At 43.6% G+C, this 22,018-nt stretch overlaps 1 protein-coding gene across 1 annotated transcript in view; it reads left to right on the top strand.

Annotated features, from left to right (window-relative positions):
• The window catches only part of XKR4 (XK related 4), a 377,806-nt gene that overhangs the window by 222,952 nt on the left and 132,836 nt on the right, over nucleotides 1-22,018 (top strand). The window contains exon 2 of the mRNA XM_045560824.1: nucleotides 11,949-12,148. Coding sequence (XP_045416780.1) covers nucleotides 11,949-12,148 — 200 coding nt within the window. The remainder of the gene's footprint in view (nucleotides 1-11,948; nucleotides 12,149-22,018) is intronic.

Raw genomic sequence — 22,018 nt, 5'->3', positions numbered from 1 at the left:
GCAGGAGCCCGTGTGCTTTCCTCCCGCTGAATCCACATCACACCTCGAGAGACTCGAGCCCGTGGAGCCTCCCAGTGCTCCGCTCTCAGAAATTAGGTGCCCAGGGTGAAACTGATAAACTGTAGACTAAACCGGCCAATGTAAGCTTGGAGCAGAGGCACATTTCTGTTCTCCTCTTAGAATCTTGCTGCACAGGGCCCATCAATGGCCCTGTGGAAAGTGAAGTCTTCAAGGCTTGTGCAGGGCGAGGGAGCGGGCACTACTGCTCGCAAGGAAGCCCCCTCTTCACACTCGCTGAATGTCTCAGACCCAATCCAGCCGGACCCTGGGTTCTTTTGTTCCACCTCTTTCCACAGCACTGTGGTTTTTATTTTCTAATTCTGCCAAGATTCTGGAGAGACAGCTTGAATTTATCCTTCGCCTGGAATAGATGAATGAATGAATGAATAATAAAATTATGAGACAATAATATGAACAGTAATAAACTGTCTTAAAAGGAACACAAAGTGATTGCATTTGGACCCAGCAGCTCACCTCAAAGCATTCAGACGAGATGGGGTGCTTTCAGAGTGGTATGGCCATAGATGCTCAAAGCATTCAAAACTCTGGGAAGTTTGGCACTTTGCTGGCAAAATCGATCTGTGTAATGCACATTGCTTGTGGAAACTTCAGACAGAACCTCGGGCCCACCAGGAATGTAGAGCACCCAGAGCTGTTATGCCCACTCCCGCTCTGCCACACTCCCCTTGGCCACCCCATGGGTGTGATGGGTCAGACACCCCAGGCTTATGGGGTTTTCAGGTATGTTTTAAAACCATATATGTCTGTAAGTCACTAAAGTCAAGCATTAAAAAGCTGCAAGGCAATATCTTGACTTTTAAAAAGAATGAAACACTATACAAACACTCACACACAAACGCACACACGTAAACACTTGGCACTTTCCTTGTTTATAAGAAAATCAGTGGAACAAGGCATAGGATGAAGGTTCTAATTCTATCACAGTCACTATTCCCTGATTAATAAAAACAAATACTGTTAGCCCTGTTTTTGTTTTGTTTTTTTTATATAACGTGGTTAATAATTTCTGCCGGTAGCATTTTCATCATTTGAAGGCTTGGATCACAGTGATCATGTCGATATCATATCAAATAGTTGTCACTGCTATATTTGCTCTGAGCCACTTTCTCCATTTTAATACACATTTTACTACCAAAATATGTATATGTAGGAGCTCTACAGAAAAGAATGATTTAAGGAGAAATGCTTCTTCTGTTTCTTCTGAGGGCCGGGCACCAGTGGCTTTGAGGTGTTAGGAGCACAGAGAACTTTCCTTCCAAGTCCAGGAAGTTCCTCCTCTGCCTCAGCCAAACTCACCCCCTTGCCCAGGAGGCCCTGGCCACACAGCCCCTTACAGGGAAATTACTTAGTAGAGGAAAAACTATTATTTCTCCTCTAGGTCTGAGGAAATGCCAGAAGAACTACTTATGTAGTAAATATCTTTATGAGAGATATGTATAAAAATTAAACAAAACAAAAATAACCATATCGCATAGATAAATCATATTTTCACAGAATAATAAAAATGAAATCATCAAAAAGAGTCCTTTATAAAACATAAAACACCCACTAAGTATGATTTTACTTTGTATAAGCTTACAGTGTCGTATGCCATGATGTGCAGTTACTAGAGTACTGTCCTTCTCTGAGGACCCAAATTAATTCTAATTATTTTCTGTCTGAGCAGGAGACAGAGGCAATCAAAATACAGTTCACGGGTCAAGGGGATGCTGAGAAACCCACAGCCTTGCTAGTCTGAGAGGCAGTGTTGTCCTTGGGGGGAAAAAGAATTACAGTGTGTTAGAGAATGAAAGGGTGGCCAGGCTCTAGAATTTCTTGGAAGATCCTGAGTGCATTCTCCTCTCTTCCTATTGTGAAGGTCTGTAACGTAAGCATGAGAGGGACACTGCAAACACACTCATTGTTTTGGAACAGGTTTTGTGGTGCGCCCAGGGTGCTGCGACAACAGCATTGAGAAGTGGAGTGGTGTGGGGGTGGTGCTGGGGTTTGGGGTGACAGCCCACTCCGGTCCTCTTGGGGACGGGTCAGCCTCGACTGTCCCCTAATGCTCGTGTCAAGTGGAAGGTCATCTGATTCTTTCTTCCCCCCTCAATATACCTATTTTTTTCCTTCCTTTGGATGATTAATGTGAAGTAGAATCTAATCTTAAAACAATAGGAAAATTTTCTACCATAGACATATAGGCCAGAATTCTAAGTCTTTGTCGTTTTGATTCAGCATAGAATGGAGATGGCAGAAGCCCAATATTCTGGTATTAAAACAAGGTGGTGTTGCAGTTGTCTTTGTGGCTTAACAAACCCAATAAAGAACTTCTGAAGATGACAAATTGTACAGTTTTATTACTTAGTACCTACTGCTGAGGTTTCATATATATACGTGTGTGTGTGTGTGTGTGTGTGTGCAGTGTAAAGTTTTGTAGCCAGGAAACAGAAGAAATACCACTTGTGGGAATCACTGTTTATTAATGTTGTTTATTTAAAGCTCTTCTGTGCAGATTTTACTCTGTATTTTTCAGACAGTAAAAATAACAGCTGCTAACAGCTAAATTGTTTAATGTGCAAAAGAAAATTCCGCATTGGAATACATATGCATTGTATCTTCATAGCTATTAATGATTTCTTAATCAGCCATAGATACATCAGCAGTTAATGTAACACTTGGTCAAATATTATTTAAGGACTGAAGTATCTGTCATATCTATGGACTATCTGAAACACGAGTTATACACATCCCATTTCCCCACAAGTAATGTAAAGATAATCTCGATCACATTAAATCTTAGATTAAATACATACTAGCTATGTAAGCCTCTGTGTAATATTTGACATACCAAATGTTTGGGATTCCACAACTCCCTACCTGCCTGCACCCCCTCCCTCAGGGGCTTGTCACATTTGTCATGTTACGTTTCAGTCTGAAGTTAGTGACACAGGAGACTGTGACTTGAATCGTGGCTGGTTTTTGCACTTGGAAAATATTGATGAAGAAGAGCTGAGAATTAAAATGGAATTTACATCTTACAAATCTTACTGGACTTGATTTTGTGTTTGTGCTGGGAGGGGCTGGGTTACGTGGGGGTGGGGGTGCCTGGCACGGTGATGTGATATGAGTGTGTTTGCACGCACGTCTTCAAAAATGCTGAAGAAATTACAGAATCAAGATGTTGTTGAACTGAGATCATGTTGATAAAGTCAATGTAGAATTCCTGGTGACATTTTGGATGTAGGGAAAACCGTACCTTCCCTTTGCTGCTTCCCAAGGCAATAAATAACGAGAATGACCCTATGAGAAAATGCATCAGTCATAAGTCAAGGAAGGCAAATGACTTGTGAGTGTGTTTATCTCTGAGGAGGAGGCAGAACACACTGACATTTCAGAGAGGGCTTTTATCGGGAACATCTCCCATTAGTGCTAATGAGGGCTGTGTGTTTAATCCATCGCTCTAGTGCTCAGGGCGTATTTCATCCTTGATGGCAGAGCTTTGAAACTTCTTTTCCTCCTTAAATGATACTCTTTGGAAGTTATGTTAAATTTTTAACTGTAAATATAGCCTTCTGTGACTCCTCCATGCCATCTGTATAAATACCTAAAAAGAACTGGATTTTTTCATTGCTATGAACTTCCCTGGCCACCAGTGCTCTCTGCAGAGATATTTTCTTTAACCAACACAGAAATGCAGAATTCTAAGAAGTAAAATTTCAGTGAGCACCCCATCTTTACCCTACCTGGACCCCAGCCAGGATTCCCTGGTACTCAGGAAGTCTAGAGACCATCTTGTTTCTCAGCAGGGTGTGACCATCTTTGTCCTCCCCTCTGGGAGATCAGTTGAAGGCCAGCCCCTGACCCACAGACTGTCTCACTCAACGTCATCGATGAAACACTACCCAGAATACAATGCCTAAAGTAAATGACGAGAACTGAAGACACAAAATCACCTTCAGCTGTTAGGGTTAAAAAGGTGAGCTTTAGAGACGAACCCAGAACATCAGTAACCAAGGCACACAGCGACATCCTATCGTGAGTGGGGCACGTGTGCGAGCCACATCCTCTCAGCTGATCCTCACAGCAGCCACGACAGAGGTACGGGCAGCCCTGCCTTCACCTGGGGAAACTCTGGCTCGGAGGGTAGTGGCTACAAGGATCAGAAGGGAGAAATACTTTTCCAGTGAGATAAAATTAGGACCATTGCCAAGGAGACAAGATTGCCTGGCCTTTGTCTTCAAGTGTACAAAGGGTCAGCTTCCAGGAAGTGGCCATCGGCATCCTCCCGTCTCCCAGCTTCAGAAGTAGATGTGGTTATGATGCAGGAGGAAGGATCTGGATGGACTGGATGGATAGATAGATGATACACAGACAGACAGAGATAGGAAAAGAGAGAGAGGTAGGGAGAGAGAGGAGGGAGAGATACAGATAGATGAGATAGATAAATAGATAGATAGGTAAGAGAGAGAGAGAAAGCTTGTCCACAGACTTTGCATTCTCTGAGATAAAATGACCTGTCTCAAATCCTTGAGTCTCAAGATGACTTGGGTCCTAGGCAACCAAAATGAAAATCCAAAAATTAGGATATCATTGCTACTCTTCCATTTTATTCCTGAAAAAGAGAAACTAACGTATTTTTAATGACACCTAACATTTACTGACTGCTTACTGGGTAATTTATGTACATCATCTCATCTTATTTTTAATTACTTCATCATCTTTTCTTTTTAACAGAATGGACACCTAAGGCTTAGAAAATATAAATAATTTCCCAGAGCCCTGGAGCTGACAAAGCCCTGTCACCTGGCAGACAACTGAGTGAACTGTCTGTGTGTGCTTTTTGCCCATGGTTCTTTGCAAAGGGCCAGACCCCGAGCGGGACACCAGCCTGACACTCCACACGTGCCACTTGCCCCTGCTTCCTAGCGGCGGGACTTTCAGGCTGGCAGATAGAGACTTACTCTTGAATATTTTCCTGTTTCAGCTTTGTAAGCTGGACCCGTCAAGGAGTTGCTGTCTTGTATAGAGGTCTTTCCTCCTTAAGTAAAGATTCAGGCATTTTAAAACTCCCCATCCACAAGGAAATTCTGACACAAGCTACAACTTGGATGAACCTTGAGGACATTAGGCTAAACGTAATCAGCCAGTCACAAAAAGACAAATACTGTATAATTCCACTTATATGAGGTACCCAGAATAGTCAAATTCAGAGAGAGAAAGAGTAGAATAGTGGTTGCCGAGGCTAGGGAAAGAGGGAAATGGAAAACCTGTGGAATGGGTGCGGAGTCTCAGTTCTGCCAGGGGGAAGGACATCTGGAGATGGAGGGTGGGGATGGTGCACAGCAGTGTGACTGCACTTGCCACTGCACTGTGCACTTACCGTGACTGAGATGGTAGATCTTGCTATCTGTATTTTACCATAATTAAGAAAAAAATTTCCCCATCCAGGACCTGGAAATAGATTTGCTTGCCATCTTGGGTTTATAGATGTTTGAACTCTATTATTGGAAGGCTTGATTTTGTGTCTCATTATGTGAAACTCCATGAAGCCTGATATGTGTTGTGTTATTCTATGGGAAGAAACCTGTCAGCAGCATCAGGTTAACTATGCGCTCAAGTTGCTATAAAAACAAATGTCTCATTGTACCAGAAGAGTTCAAGTCCCTGTGGCCACAGACCTGGGAGCAGATTTGTAGCTTTTTAGCCTGTTGCAGCAAAGAGCAGGGAGTATGAGTAATCTCCTGCCCAGGTGAAAGCTAGAAACAAAATAGTTCAGGAAGGCGTTTGTAGGAGTTCTAATGCCATGGCAGTCCTGGATTTAAATTCTATGATGACTGCAAGGAAGTTAAACATGCATTCATTAATTTTTTTCACTCAACATGCAAATGCTCCCTGTGCTCTCTTTACAATATATCCAGCTCTGGCACCTTCCCACCACTATACCACTGGCCTCCTAATCAAAGTTAGTGTCTCCTCTCTGCCCCTACTCCCCTGGCCCTGCTGTTTTCTATTTTCCACACAATAAGCCATTCGCTAAAATGCCAGTCAGATTCCCTGCTCTTCTGTTTAAAACTCTCCAGTGACTTTCCATTTCCCCTGGGAAAAAAAATACAAAATTGCAACTATTGAATGTGTTCAATACACACTCATTGAATGCATAAGAGGATGTGTATTAATCTAGTGCCTATTACTCATGAGAAACTGAGCTAGATGTGTCTTTGTAGGGCTACAAAGACAAATCACATTCTTTTCTTCCTGGGAGTTTATATTCTGGGATATGAGATGAACTCACAGATGAATAAATCAAAAAATAATGTCGTTTTTCCCTGGTCAAAGTCTGAATAAAAATAAATTGAGCATAATCAATGGAACAGCAGTTCTACCTCGGTGGTAAGAGAGGGTAGGGGGAAGGTGACACTCGAGTCATACAACACTGCAGGACAATGAGGAGTGTAGAGAAGCATCGGGCGAGAGAACCACGGGAGCAAAGGTGTTGAGCTGTGGACTTACCGCCAAGGAGCAGGGAGGGCTTATGCATGACGGGAACGTAGGATATGGATCAGGGAATAGAGGCCAAAAGTCAGATTAGAAAGGTTAAACTAAAAGCCTTACATGCCTTTACTTGCATTGTTTGAGTTTACTGTTTATCATCTAGGCAATGGGGAGTCATTGAGGTTTTCAAGATGGTAGAGATTGGATTCCATTTATGTTACAGACAGGTCACTCTGGAAGCAATGGAAAGAATCTGCTACAGGGTTCAAAGTCAATTAATAAATAGCAAGAACTAGCATTTACTGGATGCCTAGTATCCACCAAGTTTTGTGCTGAGTCCTTCACTTTTGTTACATTAAATTCTCAGATCCACCTATGTGATTAGTACTATTATCTTCCCACTTTAGCAATGGAAGTATTAAGACAGAGAGATGTTAAGACCAAGGTCATACTGTTAGTGATTACAGAACCAACACAGAAACTGAGAGAATCAGACTTTAGAAAAGAGAGGGAAATAGAAATATATTAAAGAGATAAAAGTTCTAGAATATACTGTGTTACCAACGATAAGTGGTGAGGGAGAATGGTAATGTCCCAGAATGCCCCCGGGGCTTATCTTGGAAGACCTGATGAATGGCAGTATGTATTCTCAGTATAGAAGATGGGACAAATTTAGAAGGAAAACTAACAAGATGGTTCAAATATGTTTGTTTTATGTGCTTGTGGGAAATCTGGGGAGCAGATAGACACACAGGTTTGGATCTCAAGTGAGGGTTGGACTGCAAGATGCAGACCTGGAAGTCCTTAAACGGGAGGAGGAGTCATGAGGCAAATCAGATCAAACATTGATAGCGAAGTATTGGGGGTTGAATTGTGTGTCCCCTAAAAGATACTGAAGTCCTAACACTTTGTACCTGTGAATGTGATCTTATTTTGGAACTAGAAGGAACTTTGCAGATGATCAAGTTACGATGAGATGACTGGGGTGTCTGCTATCCAATACGACTCAGTGGCTATATAAAGAAGTTTAGATGCAGAAATAGGTGCACAGGGAGAAAGCCACGTGAAGATGAAGGCAAAGATTGGGCTGATGCACGTACCAGCCCAGGAATGTCAAAGATCGCAGGCAAAGCACCCAGCTAGAGGAGGGAGGCACAGAACAGATTCTTCCTCTCGGGCTTCAGAAGGAACCAACCCTGCTGGCACCTTGATCTCAGACTTCCTGCCTTCAGACCTGGGAGAAATTAAGTCTCTGTTGGTTGGGGCACAGTCCACGGTCCTTTGTTAAAGCAGCCCTAGGAAACAAGCACAAACAGGTAGAGGGGTACCTGTGTGCAGCATGCTGAGGGATGACTGGTGATGACCAAATGGAGACTGTTCATTCAAAAGTGAGTTTGTCAGTCAAAGAAGCAGGAAAGGCTATTTAGAGGCTATTCCAAGAGAACCGTGGGCTTGCGAACAGGCATGGCGGTGTGAGAAAGGAAACCCCAGCAGTTTGCAGTGACCTCATCACAAACTGCAGCCGCGGAGTGGTCGGAGAACACAGACAGCTGCACGTGAAGGCCCCTGTGCACTGCACCGTGGCGAACTTCACCTTAGAGTTGGCACAGAGCAGTCACAGGCCCAAGGGAATGATTAATCCGTTCTGTGTTTTAAAATGTTAGTGTTCTGCAAATATCGTGGCCGTGGCAACACAGTTTTTTAATCTATCAAAATTATCCCATTAAAATAGGCAGAGCAACAAGGTCAGCAAAGCTGAAGAATCATGGACAATTATGGGGGTTGAAATATCCTTGTAATTAACTGGGGACAAATTAGTGACAGCTTATAAGTTCCACGTGATACCAATAATCATGCAGGAAGAAGTAGACGGAAGCCCTTGAGAGCAGGAAACCCCAAATGCCCGACAGGCACTCGCTGGAAGTGCAGTGGACCACGCCAGGAGCGAGAGAGTCTGGGAGGGGGCTTGTTCTCAGTGATCCAAGGCAAGGCAGGTCCCAGGAGGCTAAAATGCAGCAAAGTCTAACACTATTGGCACAATCTGGGCCCTTTAACCTTATTAACTAACAAACTGAAGCCCCTTCACAAACAAGGTTCCACACCTACTGGGAATAGATTCCAAAACTTATCAGGGCAGGAGCAACCACAAGAAATGAACAAGTAGGTCCAAATAAAAGGGAAGGGGAAGGGGAAGCAGCTGATACCAGAAAGTAACAAGTGATGCTGTTTTTTCCACTTGACGGGAACAACAGAAGAATGTGCTCTCAAACTGTGACAGCAGCCCAGCTGTCCTAGCCCACTCATCCTGCCTAAAAGTCCGTGAAAACTAAGTTAATTTTAAAACTCAGCAGCAAGAAAAGGATCCATTTATTATAAGGAAAAGAGAATAAGAAAACTAATGATATTGCTCCAGACAACAAAAACATACAGAAAAACACATGCACAAAACAGATGGAAACCAAAAGCAAATATTTCAAAATGAGCTAAAATTGTGAAAATTATAAAAGCTATGAAAAAAATATATAAATCATAATTAGAAAAAAATGAGAAAAGTGAGTAAAAAAAGTAATATTTGACAAGAAGGATGATAGAACTCAATATAGAATTCTAGTTAAAAGAAAAAAACAGGTCAGAAATAAAAACTCAACTAAAAGCAATGTGACCCTGTTCAAACACCATATTTAGAAGATAAATAGAAGACAGAAAAGAGGAAAAATGTTTCAATCAAACAGAAATTTGAGGGTCAGGCATGTGGCTTACATCTATAATCCCAGCTTTCTCAAAGGCTGAGGCAGGAGGATCACTTGAGGCCAGGAGTCCAAGATCTGCCTGGGTGACATAGTGTGACTCCATCTCTACAAAAAACAAAAGAAAAACTAGCAGGATGCGGTGGCGCATGCCTGTAGTCCCAGCTACTGGGGAAGCAGGAGGATCACTTGAGCCCAGCAATGTGAGGCTGCAGTGAACTATGATGACGCCACTGCACTTTAGCCTGGCAGAGTGACAGAGTGAGAGCCTGTCTCAAAAAACAAATAAATGAATAAATTTGAGATTAAAGGGCTCAAGAGAAACTGATAGACAAGAAGATAAAGAAGATACAACATCTATAATAAATAAGTCCTTGAAGAAGAAAACCAAAGCAATGGATTAGAAAGAAAATACTAAACACTATCATTTAAGAAAACTTAAAACCACATATTGAAACTTGAAGCTATCTAGTGAAGAGGCATACCACATTCCTCAAATAAATGATACAGAACAGCTGATATCAAGATGCTGCTTTTTAATAAAACTATAGGTCTTTAAAAGAAACAAAATATTCTTTGGTCACCCAGGCAAAATGATTAAGTATCTTATAAGAGAAAGAATATTAGATTTCTATCAGACTTTTCCATAACAGCACTTTATGCCAGTCAACAATGAAGTGACAGATTTAAAATGCTCAAAAAAGTAAATTACAGATTTGGATATTGCATGGAATATATAACACAATATTCTATATCCATCCAACCTGACCTTTCAGTGAAAAAGTTGCCTGGGCTTTTCTGCTCTTGCATTTCCTTGCTGTATGTAAAATCTTTGCATTGGGTAAACGCAGTTAATTCACGGACTTTCGAAGTGGGAACCAACTTCCAACTAAAAACTGTGAAACTTTATGGTCTGTGTAACCAAAGGAACCTTATCCCCACCCAGTGCACTGATAAGCACACACTGTTACCAGTATGTAAGGACTCAGGGAATATTGTCCCTTTCTCAAGGGATCTACTAGAGCACAAGCTTCAAACAACCGAATATTGTAGAGACCTTGACTAAGGAGCTGGAGAAATATTCCAGCCAGTAAATACAGAAGGATGATCGACTCAGAATACCACCATTTTGCAACTCTGATCGCAATATCATCAACAAAGGATAACATCATAAAAGAGAACAACAAACCTTGATGTACCTTCTGATGAGAGTACACATGACCCACCCAAAATGATCAAACTTGAATCTGATCAAAATTCTGATACTAACTACCCATCTATCTTTTGCAGAAAACACAAAGGATAGATACCTTGACCACACCAGGCAAGTACAATCATTAGAATCAAGACAATGAAAAGTATGCAAGAAATAAAAAACAAATGGAAGGAGGATCCATAGTGTAAAAGAGACTTAAGATATATATTAAATAGTCACCATGTGTGGACGCTGTTTGAACTGCATTTCAAGCAAACTACTAAAAAATTACAATAAGCAGGAAAATATGAACATTGAGTATTTAGTAATATTAAGAGATTATTGTCATTATGGTATTGGTTTTAAAATTATTTTTAATAAAATATTTACTGATGAAATAATGTGATGCCTGCAGTTTGCTTCAAAATAACCTGGTGATGGGGAGTAGGCGGAGGTATAAATGAAAAAGGTTGGCAATAGACTGGTAATTGCAGGTGACCCTTGAACAACACAAGTCTGAACTGCAGGAATCCACGTACTCCGCCTCTTCCCCCTGACCAGAGACAAAGACCAAACCCTCCTCTTCCTCTTCCTCCTCCTCGGCCAACTCATGAAGACAAGGATGAAGACCTTTATGATGATCCATTTCCACTTAAGGAATAGTAAAAATATACTATTTTCTCTTCCTTATGATTTTCTTAATAATACTTTCTTTTCTCTAGCTTAATTTACTGTAAGAATACAGTATATAATACACATAAAATACAGTTAATTGATTGATTATATTGATGATGTTATTAGTAAGCCTTCCACTCAATAATAGGCTATTAGTAGCAGTTAAGTTTTTATGGAGTCAAAGTTATACACAGATTTTTGACTGCGTAGGGGGTCGGCTCCCCTAACTCCCGTGTTATCCAGGGGTCAACGGTACTTAATCTGGGTGAATTGTATAATGGATTCATTATTCTATTTTTTCTCCTTTTGTATGTGTTTGACATTTTCAATCACAAAAAGTGCTTTTTTTTAAGACACAATGCAGGTTTACATGCACATACATTTTGCTACTTCACACTTGCATTGTGTCCTAGGAGAAATCCACCTCGTGAATACTGTTGAGCACATAGAGGAAATGACAAGAACGGATATATATAGGTTTTTAAAGTAACAAATCCCTTCTCCACCTGAGTTGCCACCACTTTTCACCTTATGTTTCTTCACATTGCGACTCAATGGAATGTCTTTGATGAAGACTAAAATGCAGTGACTTCTCAAAGTGCTCATTTGAGCACGAGGGTACTCTTAAACAGTTAGCTTTGGGCTTTAAACCAGGGTAATTATTCCACGTGTGCGGTTGCATAGGGTGGCTCGCAGAAAAAAAAAAAAAACAACCCTGGAGCTTGAATTATAAACTATCACTCATCTCTTTCTTCTTCTCTATGTTTTCTTTCTAGATATTTCCACACAATATACTTAGGCATTCGAAGCCGACAGAGCGGGGAGAATGACAGGTGGAGGTTTTACTGGAAGATGGTGTATGAGTATGCCGATGTGAGTATGCTGCACTTGCTAGCCACCTTTCTGGAAAGTGCTCCGCAGCTGGTCCTGCAGCTCTGCATTATCGTACAGACGCATAGCTTGCAGGCCCTCCAAGGTAAGGCTTGCAATTTGCTTTCTGAATTTGGGGAAAGATTGACTGGCTGTTCTTGTCACAATCCAAGACATTGCTCTAATGCACTTTGTTGACACAGGCCTGTTAGATATCTGCTGTTTTACATGTGATTTGCGAATGATGCATATTTTCTTCGCCATCACTTGTTTTAGTAGGAAAAAAATCTTTATGATTTTATACTTGGTCAATATGTGAATAGTGTCAGTTATCTGAGGCTTTCTGGTTTTCACGATAAAGAAATTCCCAATGGTTACAAAGAGAACAGTAGCTATCTCTCTAATATAGGTACCCTAGGATATATATACATTTTATATTTTTATCTATATGTAATCCCTGTCATTTCCTTTAAACATTAAGAAATGGAGGGAGAGAGAGAGAAAGAGAGAGAGAGACTAAACGGAAATGATAGGGATTACCTCAATATTTAAAGAAAGAAGGTCATATGGGAAAAATATTGTTCAATATTTAATACATACTTATATACTTTGAAGTTTTATAAAATGAATATTATTATCAGATTAATATTTTTGTATTTTCTGTTGTTGGATGATCTCATCAGTAAGAGAATTCCATTTATAACAGAGCTGCCCAGATGTTTCCTTAGGGCCTGCTGCTCAAACCCTTTCTAGAACAAGGTGGCAAGAAGATGAGACAGACTGGCTGGTAGAGAGGTGAATAAACAGGGCTGGGTGTTGGATAAGAGGCCACAGTCTACATAAAGCGTTTCCTTATGTTAACTAGTTACCGTACCGTAATGTGCTGGTTTTGTTTAAATCTCAGCCGAGCCCTCTGTGAGTCCCTCTGTGTACACACACTGCTGCCATGTTCTGAGTCATGCTCCAACCTGAGACAGGGTTGGTCTGGGGAATCTCCTCAGCGTCCTTACAACTTTTTGTAGCAAGGAGCACTGTAGCTTAGGCTGAGTGCTTTAATTTAAGGGAAAGGGGCAGGGTGCATGTTACCTGTATAGGAAAAGAGAGAGAGAAGGTGTCCTAGTAGCCAGTAGCCCATTTATTCATATGTTCCTGGCCCAACCCTGGCTTCATACTAGAATAGCTTTGGTCCAAGAAGTTCGAGAAGAGGGCAAAAGAGATCCCTGGGGTGCACTTCTCAAATGCTAGGGAAACAATTGTAAGAAAGGGAAAGTGGTATCTTTGCAAAGAAAGAGAAGAGAAAAGCACGGAGAAGGAGGGAGGCAGTGTAAGTTAGTTGGGGATGACCGTGGTTAGTGGGGGTTAGCGGTTACAGACCGGGTATGTGGAGGTTCTGGCTCTGGTGATCTCACCACCTCACTGTACAACCTTGTACGAGCCACTTAATCTCTCAGGCTCCAGTTTTCTCAAATGCAAAGATTGCAAATTAAACTGCATGATGTCCAAACTCCTTGACAGCTCCACTCTATCCTTGAATCAATGTATGCCCAATAGGCATGCAGTGCCAGCTTTACGCTTTAGGAAATGGTCTGTAAACAAAAATACAAATGAAATTAAAAGGCAACATCAAACTGAATCTCTGTCAAAGTGTCTGGTGCTCATCTCCAGAGCAACGTGGCAATTCCTGGGAACAGTCATGCGATTGGGAACTCTCCAGGCCAAGAAGCCCCAAGAGCAGATGTGGAGACCTGCAAGTCGCCTTCCTGTGGCCCAAGGTTACTGAGTAGCTCTACTAGTTCTCTAAAAGATTCAGAAAATTATAGAGAAGTTTTTCTTCCAAAAATAATGGAGATAGAGGAGAAAAAGTAAGAGAGGGTCTAAGAAAATGAGAACACCGTTCCAGTTTGAGAGCTTTATGTAAAATTGTGCAGAAAAATAAAGAAGAAAGGGCAATCTTTGGTCTTCGTCAGATTATTCATCCTAAACATAGGAACCAACATTTTTGGTTTTTTTAAGTTGTGGCTCTTCCCTGACACCTGATGTCCACGTGTCCACTAAGCTTGACACGTTTACATCAGGTGTGCTACAGGCTGTGCGTGCCGGACCTCGTCCCCGGCCAAGGCAAGCCTTGCTGTCAATTCCAGAACACTGTAGAAAGACTATGTTCTATGTTACTCCAAAGGTGGTCAAAAGACAAGCGGATCCAAAGATCACTTGAATCAATGCAAGGCATTGAGCACAAGATGAAGAATAAGCCCACTAGGTTGATCTTATTGATGCTATTTTTTTTAAACAAGGGAGATGGGTAGAAGGTTGTGTTATAAGACCAAAGAGTGAAAAAAACACCTGATAGCAAATGAGACCAGCTCAGGCAACATGATTTGATTTTTTTTTTTTTTTTTTGAAGAGAAACTTATCTTCAGGTTAAGAGCTTCTAAATATCCCTCTGCTGCTAGATAATCCCACTTACAAATGAACTGGCTTATAAATTAAATTGAAGTGAGTTATAAGAACAGAGCTTTTTCCCTCTAGGAAAAGGAAAATAAATGTGATAAAAGAACCTAGTCTGACATATATTTTCATACATCTTTAGTGGTAAAAAATCCTTGGGATTTAAATGTAAAAACACAACTTTCTGCTATGAATGCAAATAATCAGTAGGCATGAAACCCATGAAGTATTTGCAAACAGCTTTGATTTAAAATCCCTAAAACGTTCTTATTTAGCAGGTAGAGAATGGTCCTAAGTCTGCAAGTCATTCTGTATGTGACTGTATAAAATTACTATTTTTTAGGATAGAAATAAAATTGCTTTTTTAACCCAATTTCAACCATTTTACCCCCTCTGAAGGACACTATTTTTAAAACAATAAGAAAATCAAACAAGAAATAAGATATTTTAAAACTGATGCTAAAAACCATTATCCTCCCTATGGAAGTTGGCTAGCCCTAAAACACTGTTAGCTGTGAACATCCTTTCTCAGCTCTCCTTCCTTATCGAGTCATTAAGCCAGACATGCCGCCTTGTGCTGGAGGTGACAGGCTTAGGGGAGAACTGTTGGAGCATAATTCTTCCTCAGTTTGTAATGGCCCAGGCAGGACAGTTTGGCTTCTGTTCCAAGACCAGGAATCAGGGCAGAGCTGTGCCTTGATCCTAATCATCCAGTTCTTTTCTCTCCATATTGTCACCTTGGACATATCGTAGGGCACTACCTGCTCTTCACTGGACCTGGGATTTCCCCAGGACCCACCATGTCTGGAGTATAAGATGCACATGGGGAGGTCCAATTGCACCCACAGGTGCAGCAGCAAAGGGTGGGAGTGTGCCCTGGGCAGCCAGAGAGTCTCCAGTTCACACGTTTTCCAATCCCATTTTCCTCCAGGAGAGAGGGAGAGAGCAAGGGGAGGAGAGGTTGAGAAAGAGGAAGGAAGGCAGGAAATAAGGAGATATGGAAGGAGAGATAGAAGGAGGAATGGAAGGAGTGATGAAAGGGATGATGGGAGGAGGGATGGAGGGAGGGAGAAAGACTCTGCTAGACAAGCAGAGATGGACCATGGCACTCATTAGTCTCCATGTAGTAGACACTGCTCTTGGTGGCCAAGATTCTTAACATGTGGCCCAAGGTCTGTCAGTTCTATTTCCAAGCAAAATTGCAAACCATTTCACCTCATTTCTACTGCGTTCCCTGGTCAAACCACCCCCACTCCCAGCCAGGCCCCCGTGGCCATCCTCCTGCTTCATCTTGTCCTGCTGTCTTCACGCCGTTCTCCTTGTAGTGGTCTGAGAGGCCATTTGGACTCTATTTACTTCCCAAACATACTTAAAGCCCTCAGTGTTCCCCTTGGCACTCACTGAAATTTAAAGCAAGATTTCTGAGCAAGTTACAAAGGCCTTTATATCACTGCGTTCTCCTCTTTGGTCCCACTCTACATCCACACTGCCCCCCTCTCTCTTCTGGAAATATTCCCATTTCTTCCATACCTCAGGGCATTTGCACAGGCTGTTAACCTCTCCAGAATATTCCCATCCCCTTTCCTTTAGCCTGGCTCATTCCTAGTCATCCTCTGGATTTCAGCTTAACTTCCCTGGTGACCTTGCTGACCGCCATTCATGTTTTTATTCTCCCATCAGTATTTCCTCGTAGTGTCTTGAACTTCAGCCCGCGACTTCAGGCAACATTCCTACTGCGGCTCAGCCTCAACTTGCCCATGTGCACTGGAGGATAACGATAGTGTCTGATTCACAGGATTGCAATGCTGAGATGATATAACACATACACAGTATTTGGAAAGACCCGTAGCACGTAGCATAAGGCTTCTCAGACTTCAATGTGCGTAACATCTACCGGAAATCTTACCAAACGTGGATTCTGACTGAGTAGATCTCAGATGGGACCTGATCTTTAGAGCAGGGAAATAGCAGGTGAGAATTTGATGGCATGTGAAAACAGAAAGAATAGTCCAAATTTGAGGTCATAAAACCTGAATTAAGGGCTCTGTGCTGGAAAGGAAGTGCAGAAACACTGTGAAGGGAGAATGGTCAGGTTGTTTGACAAATAGGGCGTGGAGCAGGAGAAAGAAACCTCAGGCTCGAGCCTACGTGACTGAGAAAGGACCTGGGGAAAATGAAAATAGGCGGGTCAGGAGGAGAGGCCACTCGGGTGGCACAGAACAGACATTTGAAGTCTGAAATGGTAGGGGGCAGACAAGTTAAAAAGTCTTGTGACTGTGAAAAACAGGGCTTGGGACAAGCCACTCAGTTTCAGCCCTTTGATTGTATGTAAGCGGCACAAGGAAAGGGAGAGGGTTAATGGTCAGAGTTTTCCACCTGGCCTTTGAATGACCTGAGATCCTGTACAATGAGCAGACCGGGCTGGAGGGTGTCTGAAGTCACTTTTGGTTTTGTAATTGTGATTCTCTGAATGCTCTGTTTTGGGTGCGTAGGCCCAACCTATGGGATAGTTGGCAGAGAAGACGCTGACTCTCGTTCAACTGCGCACAGGCCTTTCCTGGCAACACACGTGGCTCGGTGCTCCCTGAGGTCCAAGCAGCGCTGGGACACGTGCAGGGTGGCAGCGATGTTGACATGAGTGCGCGTAAACCGCAGCCCAGGCTGCGTGCACCACAGTCACCTGGCTGCACAGGGGAGCCCTCGTGCAGAAATGATGCTTCCTTGTAGAGGAACCATCTAGGTACAGCAAACAAGCAAAAATCAGGCCTTCTCCGGATCGATCGAGTGGGGGCCAATCTACACACCCAGAAGTGTCCACTTTTCCCAGAAGGCTTTAGTTCTTGGTTTCCCATTTCCACCTTTACCTGTTGCTACTGGAAAATCTCTTTTTATACTCTCAGTGGATTCAGCTGGAGTGTGCCGAGTGCGTTACCAACAAGTGCCTTCCCGCGGGCCGTGTGCCCAGGCAGGCTTTGCCGAGCAGGAAGGAAACACCTACACCTCCTTCTCCTTTCTTCATAGTCCCAATCCGGCATGTGCTGCCCCTTTTGTCAACAGTTTTTCCTGAATACATTGTGAAAGGAAGAGAGGAAACGCAGGCTGGAAGAAGGTTCTAATTATTCTTCTCCGGTCTTGCATCCTGTGAGGCTCCGGGGGAAGCGCGGAGTGAAGGGGCCGTCCTCACACACCCGGCAAGCGCTGTCCCCTGCCAGCTGGGGCAGCTAAGAAATCCCTGAACTGCGGAAACCACCTCATCTGCCATACCCTGGTGAGCATGCTCGGAACATAGTCACCGGGTTTCGTCGTCAGGCAGGTAGACACAGGCCCAGCCACCTTTACTTGGGTCGGCTTAGAGGAGAGCCCAGCCGCCCCATGCCTAAGTCCCTCCTCTGCCACTTGCCACCGTCTTCCGAACGTGCCCGGCCCCACCTCTGGATTCTGCCGAGGAGGAAGGCGCAGGCGAGAGTGCCAGTCTGTGAGTGGGACTGTGCTCCCAGTCCCTCGAGATCCGTCTGCTTTGCAGTTGCTATTTTAGTTAGTTAATTAACACATTTATTGAAAGTCTATTGTGTGCATGATGGTGTGTGAAGCTCTGAGCAAAATTTGTCCTAAAAAAGTTCACATTTTACTAAAAGTTTATAAAGCGACATTATAAACAACATGACAAAACATATTTAAAAACAGCTCATTTATCTGGGTGAATTCCAGACTGAGCAATTCCATTTTCTAGATGGAATAATACAAAGTGAGAGGAGCCCTCAAAGCGTGTCCATCTAGCGCACCTTCTCCCAGTTAGGGGCCACACAGCCTCTGCCGGAGCAGTTCTGACGCACTGAAGCAGACGGTTCTGGTCGGACAGGTGGCTCATCTCCCTGCGTGACATGCAGTCTCTGCCCACAGCCACCTGTGCTCGCCGCAGCCTCCACAGCGTCCCCCCTCCCAGGAAGGCTGCGCGGTAGCGTGAGACTCACAGTAAGAGCTCCTCTCCCCAGCTCTGGTTACCCAGCACCCTCTTCCCTCTCTGGAATGTTCTTCCCCATGCCCTTAGTACATTGAATATTCACGCCAAGTGGGTTACTTTTAGTCCACCAGCAGCACAACCTCCAGTTGAGCTGAACACTCAACAAGAGTCAACTGGAGATTCTGAAATTGTTTATTTTAATGTCCTTTTCATTGTAAACTTAGTTTTGCATTACTTAGTTTAATTAGCAAGTTATTTAATTTAGTTTGTTTAATTAGCATATAAACTGATGAAATATGTGTGTGAAAAGAGAGTTGTTTCTATGAAATCTACATTGACAGCTTTGGGAAAATTGAGTAGGACCAGGGCAAGGTGGTGTGTTTCTAATCATGTCAATGTAGCGTCAAAGCCATCAGGACCCCTGGGAGGAGGTTGGCTGCCCTAGAATGGCTTGGACCACGAGGGCTGCCCCTGCCCCTGCCCTGCCACGGGGCACCGTGTGCTGCCGGCCCCTGGTGCTCCCTCGCACGGTGCTCACAGGAGCTGCCTGCACGGTCCTCCAGCAGGCTCTGCCGTTGTATCTCCGATCATTAGCTGCTGGGTTTTGCTTTTAGTGATGATGTGTCAAGTAGACCAGGAAAGCGGAACATGTGAGGTATTTCAAAAAGAAGGGATTTAGATCAAAGAAAGGACTGAATAGGCGCTGGGAGGCTGAGAGGATGAAAAGCAGATGCTCGTGAAATCAAAAGATTTGTAACTGAAGGAAGACGCTCCTACCCTCAGGGCCAGAGGAACGAAGGAAGAGGGGCTTAGGGGCCCAGCCTCGCACCTGCCAGGACTACCATGAAGAGAGCCCGGCTGCAAGGGATCAAGGCACACCTGGAACATTCCGGCTGTCAAGGGCGCGGGGCCCACCCGCTGCTGCCTGCCCCAGGCCACGGCCAGCTGGTGCCAGGAGCGTCAAAGCAGCCTCAGCTGGAGGCAGGAGCTTTGCAGGCCCAGTAATGATAGGATGCTGGTCTGAGCCAGAAGCCAGGAAAAGTCTCTTCTCTCCTCCCACCTTCCAAGCTCCTGCCAGTGCCACCTACTGGCAGCACCTACCGGGCAGCCAGCCCTCAGCGGTCCGGGAAACGTGGTCTGCAGAGCCCCCGCCAGCCCCACCTCGCAGGGTGGCGGGAACCGGCACGTGCTCCCCACTCTCTTTTGCTACTTTCACCTGCTTCCAGCTGAGAAACTTGGTAATCAAGCTTGTTAAAGCTATTTCCAAGTAACAGCTGGAGGTGAAAGCCTGAAAGACTATGGTACCAAACAAACGCACCAGCTCTAGATCATGGAGGTTGTGTCATGAAATGTCCAAGCAGCGAATCTGGCAACCACATGTCTTTCCTTACGTGTATGACCACAGACCTCAAGCAGTGACTCATCGCCCCTCAACGTGCCTCCCTCTTCCCCCTTGACATCCACTTTCCCGATCCAAGATGGGCTGCTTCCTCCTTTCTCCTGTGTGCTCATACTTCAAAGGTCTGCCTCCATTATGTTTAGCTGTTGGCCTCACTCTTATTCCAGTGAGAAAATAGAAGCAATAAAACAAGAGCTACTTTATTTCTCCACCACTGTATCTGCCGGCATCCCTGTTTCTGCACCTACGCATCCTGCCTCTCCTCAGCGCACCTGCTCCCACCTAAGATCCATCTCTCCTCCTTCGCACTGGCGGACACCCCTCCTCACCTGCTCCAGCACCTTGTTCATGAAGTTATCCTCTCTCTCCCTGTTCTGCATTATCAATTTCTGCTTGCTACCGGATTGCCGCCCTCATCACACGAGCAAACATGCTGTAGTAAGGAAAAGTAATAGACCCACATCACCTACTGCCATGTCACTTTCTTGCTCTTTGCAGACAAACTCCTTGAAAGATTTGTCTTATCCTCTGTCTCCCCTTCCTCACTTCCCACTCTCTATATCTGTTTCTGTTTTATAATTTTGAAATGTTAGTTTTACAGTCTAGCACACATGCATGTACCCAGTTATAAGAAAATACCACCACGGCAGCATCACAGAAGCTCTGCTCTTACCCGTCTTACCAGTGTGTTCTACGTTCTTCCCAAGTGAGATCACTATTGTGAAAAAAATTAGTTTTGCAGGTTGTTGAGCTTTACATAAAAGAGATCATACATTACTTTGTGTGTATGTGTGTGCATGTTTCGGGATTCTTTTGTTCAGCATTATGCTTATGAGACAAAATTCCACGTAGCTGCAACACATTCATTTTCATTGCTCTACAATAATTTATTGTAAGAATAAACCTCACTTCATTCATCCATTCTCTGGTTATTGATGGACACGTGGTTTGTTTTCAGTTTGGGAATATTATGACTAATGTTACTGTGGATGTTTTTTCTTACATCTTTTGTACACAGGTACACTTATCCCTGGTGGGTTAATACCTAGGAGTGAAATTGCTGAGTCACAGTGCACAGATAGGCACGTTGAACTGTAGTAGCTGATGCCAAAGTGTTTTCCAAAGTGGTGGTTCCAATTTATATTCCCACCCACAGTGTGTGAGTATTGAGATTGCTCCAAATCCCCTCCAAAATTGGGCATCATGAGTCCTCTTAATTTTAGCCTTCGGTAGTGTCTCGATAGGATTTTAATTTGCATCTCTTGATAATGATCAAGCTATTAATTATAAAAGGTGTCCTTGACTCTTCTTTTTCCTCATCCCCTGACCCAGTCCATCAGCAAGTCCTGTCTGCTCCACCTCCGAAACATCCCGGATCTGACCACCCTTCCCCACCTCCGTTGATAACGCCCTGGTCCACACCACAGCCCGGCTCGCCTTCTCCGGGGACTGGTGGCTCTTCGTCCCTGCCTCCGTACAGTCCACTGGCCACACAACAGCCACAGTCACCTTCCTGTCACTCTACTTCTCTCTTTAAACCTCTGTGATGACTCCTCATTGCCATTAAATGAAGTACAAACTTTGAGGAAGGACGAGTCCCAAGCCCCCCTGGTCTGGCACCTGCACATGCCTCCACCCTCCCCCTGGCTTGTCCTGGTCGGGCAGCACCGGCCATCCTCTGTTTCCTAGACACGCCGTGTTTGCCTCCGCATCGAGGACTTTGCGTTTGCTGGTCCTTTGTCCTGCTGTCCCCTCAGACCTTTACGTAGCTTATCTCCCTTCATTCAGGGCTGAGATCAAACATCGCTTCTAAAACACACGGCCCTTCCCCCACCTGCAGATTCTGCCTACTTCCTTACCTGGCATTTTCTCCTTGGTCGTTTTAACTCTTGTTCATTCATATGTAGTAGTATTTTTTTTCCTGACACCTCTGCTAGAGGATAAGCTACATGAATGCAAGGAGTGTAGAAAAGAGCTTATAATACAGAAGGACCCAAAAGTATTTGATTAAAGGATACTGACATATACTTACCATGCTCAGAAGCTATTTTATTTTTTATTGGTGTCTCAGTTGGAGTAGACCGTATAGACTGCTGACAAGTTTTTCTGTGCAAAATTACAGTGTTATTCTATAACGATGAAAAGACATAAGTTTTCATCCTCCAAAT

This window comes from Lemur catta, chromosome 9, assembly GCF_020740605.2.
Source record: "Lemur catta isolate mLemCat1 chromosome 9, mLemCat1.pri, whole genome shotgun sequence".
Classification (NCBI taxonomy): Eukaryota; Metazoa; Chordata; class Mammalia; order Primates; family Lemuridae; genus Lemur; species Lemur catta.
Note: the sequence above shows the minus strand (reverse complement) of the source record. Positions and strands in the feature narration are given on the sequence as shown.